At 41.9% G+C, this 15,228-nt stretch overlaps 1 protein-coding gene across 1 annotated transcript in view; it reads left to right on the plus strand.

The window, feature by feature from the left end:
* Window positions 1–15,228, plus strand: part of MSRA (methionine sulfoxide reductase A) — a 267,236-nt gene that overhangs the window by 133,616 nt on the left and 118,392 nt on the right. Inside the window, exons 2-3 of the mRNA XM_063440808.1 lie at window positions 1,107–1,175; window positions 7,364–7,483. Coding sequence (XP_063296878.1) covers window positions 1,107–1,175; window positions 7,364–7,483 — 189 coding nt within the window. The remainder of the gene's footprint in view (window positions 1–1,106; window positions 1,176–7,363; window positions 7,484–15,228) is intronic.

Here is a 15,228-nt window from a genome sequence, read left to right on the forward strand (position 1 = left end):
TCACATAATCAGGTACTCCAGCACTATAGTGTTTCTTTAAGTCTTGGTGCTTTAAAGAGTCACCCCATGTTAGGTTGTCCTTTTTGTTCATTATACAGCTAATATACATAAAAAATGCATAAAATTAATATGTTTGGCCACAGCTATGTAGAATTAGCTAAAACGTTTGTTAGCTTTTTGAAAGCGGTGGACAAAGCAGGATCCGTGCATATTTTCAAACTATAATGCTCTTGATCTAAATGCCTATTTAGGTCATAGTATTATTTGAGTTGAACTCTGTGATACATTCATAGACACCAAACACTCCGAGTCTGCTGTCTCTTTCAACTATCAGCCACTACATTTCCTAAAGGTTCCGAGTATTGCTGTTGACATGTGTCCATTCTGTATGTATTAACAGGATGAATGTCTTAAGACGAATGTGCAAGGATCAGTGTACACATTGCAATGCCTGGTTCTTTGATGATCTGCAGTGTTATGTTGCATTTTAAAAAAATGATTGTTCGATGTAATCACACAGGCCGTGCCATGTAAGAGTGAGGAAGGTCACACTAATCCATCCTAATTGAATTCTTCAATAAGTCAGCTATAACCCAAGGTGCTTCATTGATGAATTGAAAATAGCTTGGACTGCCTTTACGAATTAACATTCAGCACGCGGTGTCTCGTAGCTGAATAGAAATAGGAGATTTTTCAGGATGATGTTTATACATCTACGAGGAGTCTTCAATTCTCGTTGTGCACATACACACCTTCTTTAAAGCCCTTTAAAACTCGTAATTTTCCTGTGAATAGCAATTCCCTGGGGATATTCTTACTAAAAAAGTCAGTTGTTCATCAGTGACCCAATTATCTGGGCAGAGATAACAGGATTGCCCCAATGCGGGTATGTATATTGTAATTCAGTTGTGTGATACCTGTCACTGTTTATTGATTAATCCCTGATACTCTATCCATAATATAACACCCAGAGTGCTAAATCTGTGTTTTACTTATTATTTATACATGACATGTTTTTCTAAATATGTTGCAGTGTGTTAGGACTGTGTGGAAATGTAATGTATAAGCCACTTATTTAAAATGTATACAACTTCTCTTTCTTTTAGCCAAACACCATGTCAACGGCAATTCAATGGTGGAACCGTTTCCAGAGGGAACCGAAATGGCAACATTTGGTAAGTGCTTTTAAATGATTCATTTACAATACATTTCAGATTTCAGTCACCTTGCATAAAACATATTGTACCATACTTCCCAACACTAAAAGGTATGAGATCGGCATGGTGGGGTAGATGGAGACTCAACTTGCATAACTGGCAACACTCATAATGAGTGGGCCTGCCTGGAAAATGAGTAGCATGCCCATTGAAGGGGCATGTCTGGCCAGCCTACAGGTTCTTGCAGAGATCACTTCTGAAGCATTCTCTACGGGGTCCTTGTGCCAGTGGGTGATGAGCTTATCGGCAACCAGTACAGACCAATTTCCACAACATTTACAACATGCCAGTTCCCCGCTTCCCATTGGCACCTTATCATTTAACCCCACAAATACAATGGCAGGCATAAACCACCTACTGTATGTGAGATGAGCGACTGTAACTGTTTAGTCAGCCTCAACCTTCCAGTCACGGTAGGACAAGTGTCATCTCTCAGGATACTCCCCCGGGAGGTGTCAATGTGCCTACCAGACAGAGATTGCACAACATTTGAAGCACCCAGGTTAATTCTGCTGTAGAGTGAGTAAACCACACTCCAACCTTTCCACAGTTACTCCAGCCACTCCAACCACACAACAGTTACTCAAGCCACACATGTGCATTAGACCCCACTCGTCGCGGGACATCGGAGTGGCCTAAGCTTCGACCCAGCACCGAGGGACATCGGCGCTGGGATAAGGTAAGAAAATAAAAGGGGTTTTAACCCTTTAATTACCGGGGAGGGGGGAGCGCGAGGGAGGGGGAGGCAGAGGGATCAGTGGTGCAAGGCGTACAACTTTGTATTCCTGGCACTACAGTATCCCTTTAACGTAAAGCAGGAACTAGGACGCATCAGGGCTAATTAGACAAATAGTTCAGGCCAGAGAGGAACACAAAGACAGAACAACACTGTGTACCAGACAAAAAAATACAGACTGGTACATGAACAAACGTAATTAAACAGACGAAAGTCAGGATTACCCACTGGAACAGGTAGATGAACAAGCTGGGTCTGGTACATGAATAGGATTCAGGGTTACTGTAGATGAGCAAGTCAGGTCAGTAGACAATTGCAGAAGATTAAGAATTGTCAAAGGATACGAAAGATCAAAAACAGGAAACTCAATCAATATATACACACTTAAATTCTCAGAAACCATGAAAGGACTCAGAGCAGCCAGAGGGTTCAAGTCCCAAAGTACCAAAACAACTGGAGTTAACATTTGTTTCTGTTTATGCAGCTCTAGCCACTGCTACCCTGCCTGCAATTCACACAGACTACATTAAAAATGGTTTACTTTTCAATCAGATCTTACAGCACAGTGTTATTACTTTAGTTTTTATCGACTGTTCTTTTAATTGAACTTTACTCACACATAGCAGGCTAATGCAGGCTATTAACACAGCATAAGAGAAGAAATTCTAAATTAAACATACTGTGTAATAAAGGAAGTTTAAACAATAGATCTCTTGATATAGGAGGTATTTAGGAAGGCTGTGTAAGGGCTGTAAAAAAGTGATTTAACTAAAATATCAGAGAATGGCCGAGAATTGAGCAGTTAGACTGCAGGGGCATTATCTATACATCAAATCCACTAAATTAAGCTAAAGTTGTTTTGGTGCTACTAGTGTCCCTTTAAAAGCTCTCAAATCTATAAGGAGATCCATAGGGACGGCACATCCTAGTTCAATCAAATTCTTACATTGTGATTTTGGTTCTCTTATCCTGTGAAATTTCAGTAGATAGTTCAACCTGAAAGCTAAATTACATTGATACACGATCTTCCTAATGTTATTTGAGTACTTTTCATCCCTAAAGCAACCACAGGTTGCAGGAAATACAAAAAGAAGAAGCATCTCATTATGCGATTTTTATTTTGTTTTCCGCTGTCAAAATTTGCAAAGTAAATACAAAAATGCATCTAGATTTTCTAGGCTTTTCCTGTTTTTCCGTTTGAATCACGATATAAACAAAACAATACACGAAAAAACCTTGGTAGGATTTCTGAGTTCCTAAATGTTTCATTTTAAATAAAATATTTATCAGATAAGGAAAATGCCATTTCTAGTTTCCATTCATTGTCAGTGTTGTTCTTGGGAAATAAAAAGGAAATTGTGAAATTATCATTGTTTCAGATTAATTAATCTTTTTTTTTTTTTCCCAGTTTTGTTGTTGTTTTTTAATCAGAAGGTTTTTAAAGCAAACTGAATACACCCCACTGATGTTAATATATAGTTCAAGGTGAATAATGTCCAACAGCCTCCAAATGTAGAGCGTTGCAGAGAGATATTGTTTAATTTAAAATAATGAAGGTAGGATAATTACACCAGTAGCGTATACCAACTGGGATAATGTTTTAATTTATCACTTGGGAAAAACCTGACATTTGAAAGAAGCGATGGACTCCATGCCATCGGGTCTAACTCTGTGTGGCTGCGATAAGTCATTATGTCGCTAATAACACAATTTATTGCCAGATACAATGTGTCTGTAATTGTCCTGGCAAAATAACGCTAAATACAATAGAACGATGGACATGTTGGTAGGTGGAAACAAAGTGATGTACAGAAAATCAGACTGTTCCATGTAAAAGTGTAGCTAAATCTCTCATTTGGCAGTTACTGTGGCCACAAGGACTGAGAACCATGGGAAATATAGTTCTAAATAATTAGTGCAGTGGTCACTGTCTAAGGGTCACTTTTTTTGAGAAGTATCATGCTTTTTTTTTATCAGTTTATGTCTATCGTGTCCATGCAATGTGAACATGCTGATCAAATCCCTGCTGGCTTCTCTCCTGATTTGATGAAGGTTCAAGCCATGGCCATACTCATGCTCGTTGCCCACTCCAGAGAGCAATCCCCAGGGTATATGCAGCCTTTCCCCCCACACATGAGACAAGACTCTATGTTGAGGGTAAAACAGGAACTCAAAGTTTAATGGGGTTACACTGGCTTTTTATACAAGTTTTACAACATAGGTGACACCAAGGTGGACTTAGTTGGGCACAGGGACACAAGATTAACAAGCCAGTAGAAACAGAGTTTTACATTCAGACACTCCCATATAGTGTACACAATCCCTCCCTCCTGTTTAGGAGATAATTGAGTTAATTACTGTATCAACTCAATTATCTTCAAACGAAAAATACAAGTTTTTACACATTTTTGTGTAAAACCTTTGTCTAAAAGAAATATTAAGCTTTAGAAGATCCAAGCACAGACCCAAGTATTGTAATTAAACTGCAAACCAGGGGAATCCTTTTGAGTTCATTTCAAAAGTGCAATTGAATGATGCATAATTTGCTTCATTATTACCCGATACAGAAAGATATCCTAAAGCTGCTAAAGTAACACCAAACAAAAATGTTTACTGTCAGTACAAATGGTTATGTTTTGTCATTTTGTGAATCAGTCGTGGCATTTAAAAATGGCGTTCCGTTTTAACGAGCTTTGCCTGCGGTGATCAATCAACGTTTTTGAATTGTAAATCTTTGCAGGCAATGTTAGCAGCTATCCTTTGTTCGTAAGTATATTTTGATCTGCTTCACACTATCCTGCAGATATAACAATTGACTTATCAAGATAACGATATCTGCATTTTGGTTCTATAATAGAAACTGGAGTCTGTTTTTCCATGTACCCTAACAAGCATAAAGGAGGGAGATAGGATCTGAAATATCAACATTATTTTTCTTCGTAAACAATAACTCGAATGAGATGGAAATTAGAAATTTGGCAGATTGAAAACATTAAGGTGAAGGTTTATTAAGTCATAGATCAGATAATTTTCCGACCACATACACCCTTTCATTGCAATGATTTTCCCTGATGACAGGATAATGCACCCTTACAATGGTTTGAGGAACATGGCAAAGAGTTCAAGCTGTTGTCATTGCCTCCAAATTCTCGAGATCTCAATCTGATTGAGCATCTGTGGGATGTGCTGGAACAACAAATTCGATCCATTGAGGCTCCACCTTGCAAATTGCAGGACTTAAAGCGGACCTGTCATGCCGAACTTACCTTTCCCTAATTGCTTCCTCTTCTCTTACTCTCTCAGGATATTTTCCTCATTTATTCCTGTCTGCTCTAGTTTTCTTTAAAGCATAAGACAAAGTAGGGATTTGTCCTACGCCTGACCATCTCTGACCAGCGGAGGAGCAAAGTTTGCTCCATTTCCTGTGGTCAGAGCAATTTCCCACAATTCTTACCTTTCCTCCGTGATCTTGCAAAGCCTCCTTTCACTATTCCTGAACGTCCTGTCATTTAGACAGAACGCCGGTGAAACTACCGAATTTCGTCCTAACAGAATGAGAACAGTTTGTTCATTCGTGTTAGGACGACAATCAGTACTTTTAGGTCGGTTTGAAATTTCATTCAATTAGATGAAATTCCGATCTGATCCGTGCTGCGGCTGCATCTTGCATCTATTCCCACGGTATTAGGGAGCTATCTACTAAAAGGCTGAAAGACCAAGATTGGTCTTTGAGCCAACTTTACTAATACCAAGTAAAAATTACTTAGTATTAGTAATTAATCTGCCCCTACTTGCTATACCGCCTGTGGAGGACAATAGGTCACTCCCCCCCTTTTGTAATTTAGGACCCCCATCCGCTGCCCATGGCGGGGGCGGGGGAAGGACAATAGGTGTCCCCCCCCATTTTTATTTAGGGCCCCCGCCAGCTGCTCATGGGTGGGGGCCAGGAGGAGGACAATAGGTCTCCCCCCTATTATCATTTAGGGCCCCCACCTACCCTCCTTGCAATAAACTGAACAAACAAACACAGATATTCAGATATCCGTATTTCTGACTAATGAAATTCCCGAATTTCCCGTCCGAATTTCAGACAATAGGTCCGGGCACAAAATAAAGATTTTAAAAAAGGTAATATGGGGGGCCTAGGGGTTTTTGAGGGTGACTAGAGGGGAAATGTAGTGGAGTCAGGAGGGGGGGGTTAAAAAAACCCCAGATGCGGCCATGACAGTGCTGCTTTAAATGATCTGCTGAAAATGTCTTGGTGCCAGATACAACACAACACATTCAGAGGTTTTGTGGAGCCCATGCCTCATTGCAGGGCCGGCCTTAGGCAGACAGTCACACACACAGGCAGACAGTCAAACACACAGACAGTCACACTCACACAGACAATCACACAGTTACCAGTGCAGCTCCTGGATTCTGGTTGTTGGGGGAAGCAGGGACTCCTTTCTGCTTCCCCTGCAGCAGTTATCCGGCACTTTTAGCTCCGTCCCCGCTGCACGGTAAGCCCCGACGCAAAATTTGTTTATTTTTTATATCCCCGGCCGGCCATGTGTGAGCTGTGTCGGCCGCAGGGCGCCCCCTGCTCCATGGCGCCCTGTGCGGCCGCACAGCTCGCACACCCCTAAGGCCGGCCCTGCCTCATTACATGCTGTTTTGGCAGAACGAGGTGTACCTACATGATATTAGCCAGGTAGTCTTAATGTTGTGGCTGTTCAGTGTAGCTATATAAACTGAAAAAAAGACATGCATCGATCAAGTTCAGACTATCTCACATTTTTCTTTGCTGTCTTTTCAAACATGGCAAAAGACTCAGTTAGGAGCACTGTCCAGTTTTACAACATTCTATTATTATTGATCTCTCATTGCATCAATTACCTATTACCCCACATATTTCACAAACATAATATTCAGGGATATCGTTTTGAAGTATTCATCCAGTTGCTGTTTAAACATCTGAATAAACTCTGATAAAACCACCTTTTATTGCTTTTACTGTAAAAAAACCGAACACACTTTATTTTCTCCTAGTCTAAATCTCCTTTCTCCTTTCTTCCCATGTAAGTGAGTGAAAAATGTCACTTACAGGGTTATCCACTAAAGCGAGAATTCAAAGTGAATTTAAACTTTTCGACCAAAGTAACCAAACAGGAAGCATAGCTGACTTGGAGACTATTTCCAATTTGGCTACTTTTAACCTTTAGTTTGAAATTCACTATAAATTTTCCTTGACGTTCTAACAGTTCTCACTTTTATGAATAACCCTGAGATTGTTTGTCATGTATTCCGATGTGAATACAAATCATATATCTATATAAGTGCAACATAATCATAAATATATATGTATACCTGTCTCATGCGTCCACTATCATTGTGATTATTATATTATTTATATATTGTGTTTCAGGCATGGGCTGCTTTTGGGGAGCAGAACGGAAATTCTGGAAACAAAAGGGAGTCTATTCAACTCAAGTGGGGTTTGCTGGTGGCCACACTCCCAACCCAACATATCAGGAGGTCTGCTCAGGTATACCTACACATTGTCTTTCTCTTAGGAAGAGTTTGGTATTAAATGTTTTTTTGTTTTGTTTTTGTATTAAGGATATTGTTTGTTTCAGTGCTATCAAACTGAAAGTTATTATTTCTTAGTACTTCAGGCAGAATGTCACTCCGGATAAAACCAACACATTTCTTTCTTTCTTTTTTTTTTACCAGCAGATTCAGAAAATATTTTAGTTTAACCTGTTAAACTTCATAAAATATGTATTAATAGACTTCCAGCTATTATTATTATTATTATTATTATTGGCTCTTAAGTAAGATTAAAATACCTGACTGGGATGTCTGTATGCACAGCTGGTATTTGCACGCTAGCAGAACATGTTAGATAAGAAAATGCTTATCTCAGGCCTTTATAGCAGTGATTTATTTATATATGTAATTTTATATTTATATATGAAAGCTATGGTTAGCCTGTCGCATGTGGAGTCTAGTGGGAAGATGGTGACACTTGATAAGCAGAAGCGATGGTGACACTGGATAGTCAGAGGTGATGGTGACACTGGATAGGGAGAGGTGATAGTGACACTGGATATGGAGAGGCGATGGAGACAATGGATAGGGAGAGGTGATAGTGACACTGGATAGGCAGAGGCGATGGTGACCCTTGATAGAGAGAGGTGAAAGTGACACTGGATAGAGAGAGACGATGGTGACACGGAATAGGGAGAGGTGATAGTGACACTGGATAGGCAGAGGCGATGGTGACACAGGATAGGGAGAGGTGATGGTGACACTGGATAGAGAGAGACGATGGTGACATGAGATAGTGAGAGGTGATGGTTTGACTGGATAGGGAGAGGCGATGGTGACATTGGATAGGGAGAGGCGATGGTGACCCTGGATAGGGAGGGCGATGGTGACACTGGATAGAGAGAGACGATGGTGACACGAGATAGTGAGAGGTGATGGTTTGACTGGATAGGGAGAGGCGATGGTGACATTGGATAGGGAGAGGTGATGGTGACCCTGGATAGGGAGGACGATGGTGACACTGGATAGAGAGAGACGATGGTGACACGGGATAGTGAGAGGTGATGGTTTGACTGGATAGGGAGAGGCGATGGTGACACAGGATAGGGAGAGGTGATAGTGACACTGGATAGGGAGTGGCGATGGTTACCCTGGATAGGGATAGGCGATGGTTACCCTGGATAGGGATAGGCGATGGTTACCCTGGATAGGGAGAGGCGATGGTGACACTGGATATGGAGTGACGATGGATATGGAGAGACGATGGTGACAATGGATATGGAGAGGCGATGGTGACACTGGATAGTCAGAGGCGATGGTGACACTGGATGGTCAGAGGCGATGGTTACCCTGGATAGGGAGAGGCGATGGTTACCCTGGCTAGGGAGAGGCGATGGTGACACTGGATATGGAGAGATGATGGTGACAATGGATATGGAGAGGCGATGGTGACACTGGATAGTCAGAGGCGATGGTGACACTGGATAGTCAGAAGCGATGGTGACACTGGATAGTCAGAAGCGATGGTGACACTGGATAGTCAGAGGTGATGGTGACACTGGATAGGGAGAGGCGATGGTTACCCTGGATAGGGAGAGTTGATAGTGACACTGGATATGGAGAGGCGATGGTAACAATGGATAGGGAGAGGTGATAGTGACACTGGATAGGCAGAGGCGATGGTGACCCTTGATAGAGAGAGGTGAAAGTGACACTAGATAGAGAGAGACGATGGTGACACAAGATAGGGAGAGATGATAGTGACACTGGATAGGGAGGACGATGGTGACACGAGATAGGGAGAGGTGATAGTGACACTGGATAGGCAGAGGCGATGGTGACACAGGATAGGGAGAGGCGATGGTAACAATGGATAGGGAGAGGTGATAGTGACACTGGATAGGCAGAGGCGATGGTGACCCTTGATAGAGAGAGGTGAAAGTGACACTAGATAGAGAGAGACGATGGTGACACAAGATAGGGAGAGATGATAGTGACACTGGATAGGGAGGACGATGGTGACACGAGATAGGGAGAGGTGATAGTGACACTGGATAGGCAGAGGCGATGGTGACACAGGATAGGGAGAGGTGATAGTGACACTGGATATGGAGAGGCGATGGTGACAATGGATAGGGAGAGGTGATAGTGACACTGGACAGGCAGAGGCGATGGTGATCCTTGATAGAGAGAGGTGAAAGTGACACTGGATAGAGAGAGACGATGGTGACATGAGATAGTGAGAGGTGATGGTTTGACTGGATAGGGAGAGGCGATGGTGACATTGGATAGGGAGAGGCGATGGTGACCCTGGATAGGGAGGGCGATGGTGACACTGGATAGAGAGAGACGATGGTGACACGAGATAGTGAGAGGTGATGGTTTGACTGGATAGGGAGAGGCGATGGTGACACAGGATAGGGAGAGGTGATAGTGACACTGGATAGGGAGTGGCGATGGTGACACGGGATAGTGAGAGGTGATCGTTTGACTGGATAGGGAGAGGCGATGGGGACACAGGATAGGGAGAGGCGATGGTGACACTGGATAGAGAGAGGTGATGGTTGACACTGGATAGGGAGAGGCGATGGTGACACTTGATAGAGAGAGGTGAAAGTGACACTGGATAGAGAGAGACGATGGTGACACGGGATAGTGAGAGGTGATGGTTTGACTGGATAGGGAGAGGCGATGGTGACACAGGATAGGGAGAGGTGAAAGTGACACTGGATAGAGAGAGACGATGGTGACACGGGATAGTGAGAGGTGATCGTTTGACTGGATAGGGAGAGGCGATGGGGACACAGGATAGGGAGAGGCGATGGTGACACTGGATAGAGAGAGGTGATGGTGACACTGGATAGGGAGAGGCGATGGTGACACAGGATAGGGAGAGGTGATGGTGACACTGGATATGGAGAGGCGATGGTGACACTAGATAGGAAGATTCGATGGTGACACAGGATAGGGAGAGGTGATGGTGACACTGGATATGGAGAGGCGATAATGACACTGGATAGGGAGAAAGCAGCAAGCCACTGATTCATGTGGGATTATCTAATCTGTATTGGTGGCAGGAAAAAGCCATACAGTTATTGTAAATAGTTTAGTTTTTAATAACAAGTTTACCTGGCTATCAGTGCATCCGTTGTAAAACCAGTATCCAGGCACTCTGTTCTCGTGAAGTGCCTGTTTAGAGGTTTGGAATTGACCTAAAACTCTCAATGTTTGTTCTCAAAAATGCATAGGTCTGAATGCTCCCTTATCTGGCCAAAATCTCAAGAAATCACTTTAATTTTACCAGATTTCTGAAAATCACATAAACTCCAACTCTTGCCTTCGGGAAGCCCTTCAAAGCTCACCTACTCAAAGAAACATCAGAAATGTAGATAATTATCGATGTATCCATTAAAAACCATGAATGAATGGTAACATTTAAATGAAATGCTGAATTAATTCTTACAAAGGAGACCCAATCTACTCACATAATCTTGATCTATATCATGCACATCCAATTTATTGGCACTGCAATGAGGCTGTATAAGAGAGATTTGTACCACCATTGGTAGAAACCTCAAGTCTTCCTTCCACTAAAACAATCACAAAAATGGGTTGCTACTAAATAACTACCTTTTAGCATTATGTATTTCACATCTCACACCCTAAGCTCCCTCACTTTATTTGGCTGGACCATTCTACATGTCCCTGGACTAAATTTCACTGAAATAACACGTATCCCTTGGCTTGGTTAGTCCCAGTTATAGGTCCACACTTCACATCCTGTGATGTACGATACAGGATAACTTATTAAGGGACCCTAATTTATAGAGTTTATGTCTTTATCTGCCTATCAGCCCACAGTTAGATTGCATTGTATAACAGTGTTTAAATTGTTTGTTTTCTTCCTGAAAGATATTGAGGATGTGGAGGGTGGAAAGGGCAGGTACTGCTGGTTGAAATAAGCCTTGAGTGTTAATAATCAGAGGAAAAAATAAGGATACAATGGGTTTCTAACCTAACTCTTCCAAGCATCTGAACACATAATTAAAGGTAACATGTTGCTCTTGGTTGCCGTAGTAACAGAGCATTGAAAGAATATAATGTGCTCGATATAATGAGAAGAGTGTGGAACATTTCTTTTTGTTACTGTCACTATTCCTTGTTGCTTTTCCCATAGTTGCAAGTGGGTTTGGGAATACTAATTAAATCTCTCAGGAGTAGAAACGCCAATGGTATATAGTCTTCTCATCGAAAGTCAAGTAGTTTTACCTACATAGAGGGACCAAGCCAGCTTGAATGAGGTTAGGAACTCAGCATGCATCAAGGAATGGGCAAAAGAAGACTTAGTATAGGACCATTATTTTCTAACTGGGCTCCTTGGCTGTGATGACCACAGCTAATCCTAGCTGGAATAGTTATGGGGGCCAGAAACAAAAGGTCAGTGTAAGATAATACATGTGAAAAGACAGAACATCACTGAAAGGGACAGCAAGGGAAACATTCAGAAGAAAGAAGATTATTAAGTAGCACAGGAAGCTAATCGAGAGAGTTCCAGGTCTGGAAAAGGCAGTGGAAGCATGTCAGAAACATCTATTAGTCACACTGGTAGATAATGGAACTGGGTGTAGGATAAGACATTCTAAGACAAAAGACATGAATGACAGTATAATAAAATGCAAATGAAACACGACATGCTGGTCGGCAGGGACTGAGTAAACACAGGTACCAAGACATTTTAATATCAACAAATTAAGACATTTGTTTAGTTAGAGAAAACAGGTGTTGACAGTGCTAAGTAACAGCAACCGGCTGGCCATGCCATAGCCAACAGAAAGCAGACTACTAGGCTAATGAGGCTGAGAAAGGAAATGGTGTGGACTGAGAGAGTAACATGGCATTATATCTATACATCCAACAGCATTGCTAGAGGGTCACATTCCACACACTAGGGAACTGCAATAGGTCCACAAATGTATGGAAAACCAACACACGCAGGCTAATACAGGCCACGCTAGACATCTACAACCTCCTGGAGAAACACATCAGATGATATAATAATACACAAAGAGAATTCATATGAAAGCAAACTGAGAGTAATTGGCTAATTGTGATAAAGACATCCCTGACTCCTGTCTGTGAATTGTTCTGATACCAATAGCACGGGGAAACATTGAGAGAATTGCATGAAGGCTGGTTCAGCTATACAAAGAGATAAAAGAGAGCTGTGTGTTTGCACAGTATGTACATCGCAACACAAAATGCGTATTCACTTCACACTGGTAGGCTTGACAGTGGAAAGTCTGATGTTATGGCATGCTGGATCTTTTTCTTGTTTAAAAAAAAAGAAAAGTCTGAGGTACCCCTTTGATTCTTTAATTTTAGTCTTAATTGCTAGCTAGACATATTCTGTATATTATGTATATATTTTGCAGGACACTGATTGGCCCATTTTAGTGCCCGTTTTTGTTCTCTTGAGTTGGTTCACAAATTGGAATCTCGGTTTCAAAAGTTGGTTGAGCCGAACCGACATTTGGCTGAAATTTAAATGTTTCTTTTTTTTATTGGAGGAAATTCATTTGCTGGGGCTGAAGTTGCTCGCCATTCACAAGTCTAATGATTTGTAATAATATCCACTGTGAAATACCCAGGTGAAACTCATGAATGTGGTTTAGTACACGGGCTGTAAGAAAGAGAACCGGGAGCAATTATGGAGGCAATTATTGGAGAAAAATCAGTCAATCAAGGAGAAAACAGCAGAAGAAACAAACATTTGCAAATTTAATATTAAAGGTATAATGGAATGGGGAGCAGATAGGGTTAAAGTCATAAATGATGAACATAAATTAACCAGACTACATGTGGAAAAATGATCACTAGCAAACATAAAGCAAACATTAAACAAAGGATCTCGATACTAGATAGTACACACTCCCCAGCTAAACTCATATTAGAAGGATCCCCATACTAGAGAGTACACTCTCCCCAGCTAGACTCATATTAGAAGGATCTCGATACTAGAGAGTACACTCTCCCCAGCTAGACTCATATTAGAAGGATCTCGATACTAGAGAGTACACTCTCCCCAGCTAAACTCATATTAGAAGGGTCTCCATACTAGAGAGTACACACTCCCCAGCTAAACTCGTATTAGAAGGATCTCCATACTAGAGAGTACACTCTCCCCAGCTAAACTCATATTAGAAGGATTTCCATACTAGAGAGTACACACTCCCCAGCTAGACTCATATTAGAAGGGTCTCCATACTAGAGAGTACACACTCCCCAGCTAAACTCATATTAGAAGGATCCCCATACTAGAGAGTACACTCTCCCCAGCTAGACTCATATTAGAAGGATCTCGATACTAGAGAGTACACTCTCCCCAGCTAGACTCATATTAGAAGGATCTCGATACTAGAGAGTACACTCTCCCCAGCTAAACTCATATTAGAAGGGTCTCCATACTAGAGAGTACACACTCCCCAGCTAAACTCGTATTAGAAGGATCTCCATACTAGAGAGTACACTCTCCCCAGCTAAACTCATATTAGAAGGATTTCCATACTAGAGAGTACACACTCCCCGGCTAGACTCATATTAGAAGGGTCTCCATACTAGAGAGTACACTCTCCCCAGCTAAACTCATATTAGAAGGATCTCCATACTAGAGCGTACACTCTCCCCAGCTAAACTCATATTAGAAGGGTCTCCATACTAGAGAGTACACACTCCCCAGCTAAACTCGTATTAGAAGGATCTCCATACTAGAGAGTACACTCTCCGCAGCTAGACTCATATTAGAAGGATCTCGATACTAGAGGGTACACTCTCCCCAGCTAGACTCATATTAGAAGGATCTCGATACTAGAGAGTACACTCTCCCCAGCTAAACTCATATTAGAAGGATCTCCATACTAGAGAGTACACTCTCCCCAGCTAAACTCATATTAGAAGGATCTCCATACTAGAGAGTACACTCTCCCCAGCTAAACTCATATTAGAAGGGTCTCCATACTAGAAAGTACACTCTCCCCAGCTAAACTCGTATTAGAAGGATCTCCATACTAGAGAGTACACTCTCCCCAGCTAAACTCATATTAGAAGGATCTCCATACTAGAGAGTACACACTCCCCAGCTAGACTCATATTAGAAGGGTCTCCATACTAGAGAGTACACTATCCCCAGCTAAACTCATATTAGAAGGATCTCCATACTAGAGAGTACACTCTCCCCAGCTAAACTCATATTAGAAGGATCTCCATACTAGAGAGTACACTCTCCCCAGCTAAACTCATATTAGAAGGGTCTCCATACTAGAGAGTACACACTCCCCAGCTAAACTCGTATTAGAAGGATCTCCATACTAGAGAGTACACTCTCCCCAGCTAGACTCATTTTAGAAGGATCTCGATACTAGAGAGTACACTCTCCCCAGCTAAACTCGTATTAGAAGGATCTCCATACTAGAGAGTACACTCTCCCCAGCTAATCTCATATTAGAAGGATCTCCATACTAGAGAGTACACTCTCCCCAGCTAGACTCATATTAGAAGGATCTCGATACTAGAGAGTACACTCTCCCCAGCTAAACTCGTATTAGAAGGATCTCCATACTAGAGAATACACTCTCCCCAGCTAAACTCGTATTAGAAGGATCTCCATACTAGAGAGTACACTCTCCCCAGCTAAACTCATATTAGAAGGGTCTCCATACTAGAGAGTACACACTCCCCAGCTAA

This window comes from Pelobates fuscus, chromosome 2 (genome assembly GCF_036172605.1).
Source record: "Pelobates fuscus isolate aPelFus1 chromosome 2, aPelFus1.pri, whole genome shotgun sequence".
Classification (NCBI taxonomy): domain Eukaryota; kingdom Metazoa; phylum Chordata; class Amphibia; order Anura; family Pelobatidae; genus Pelobates; species Pelobates fuscus.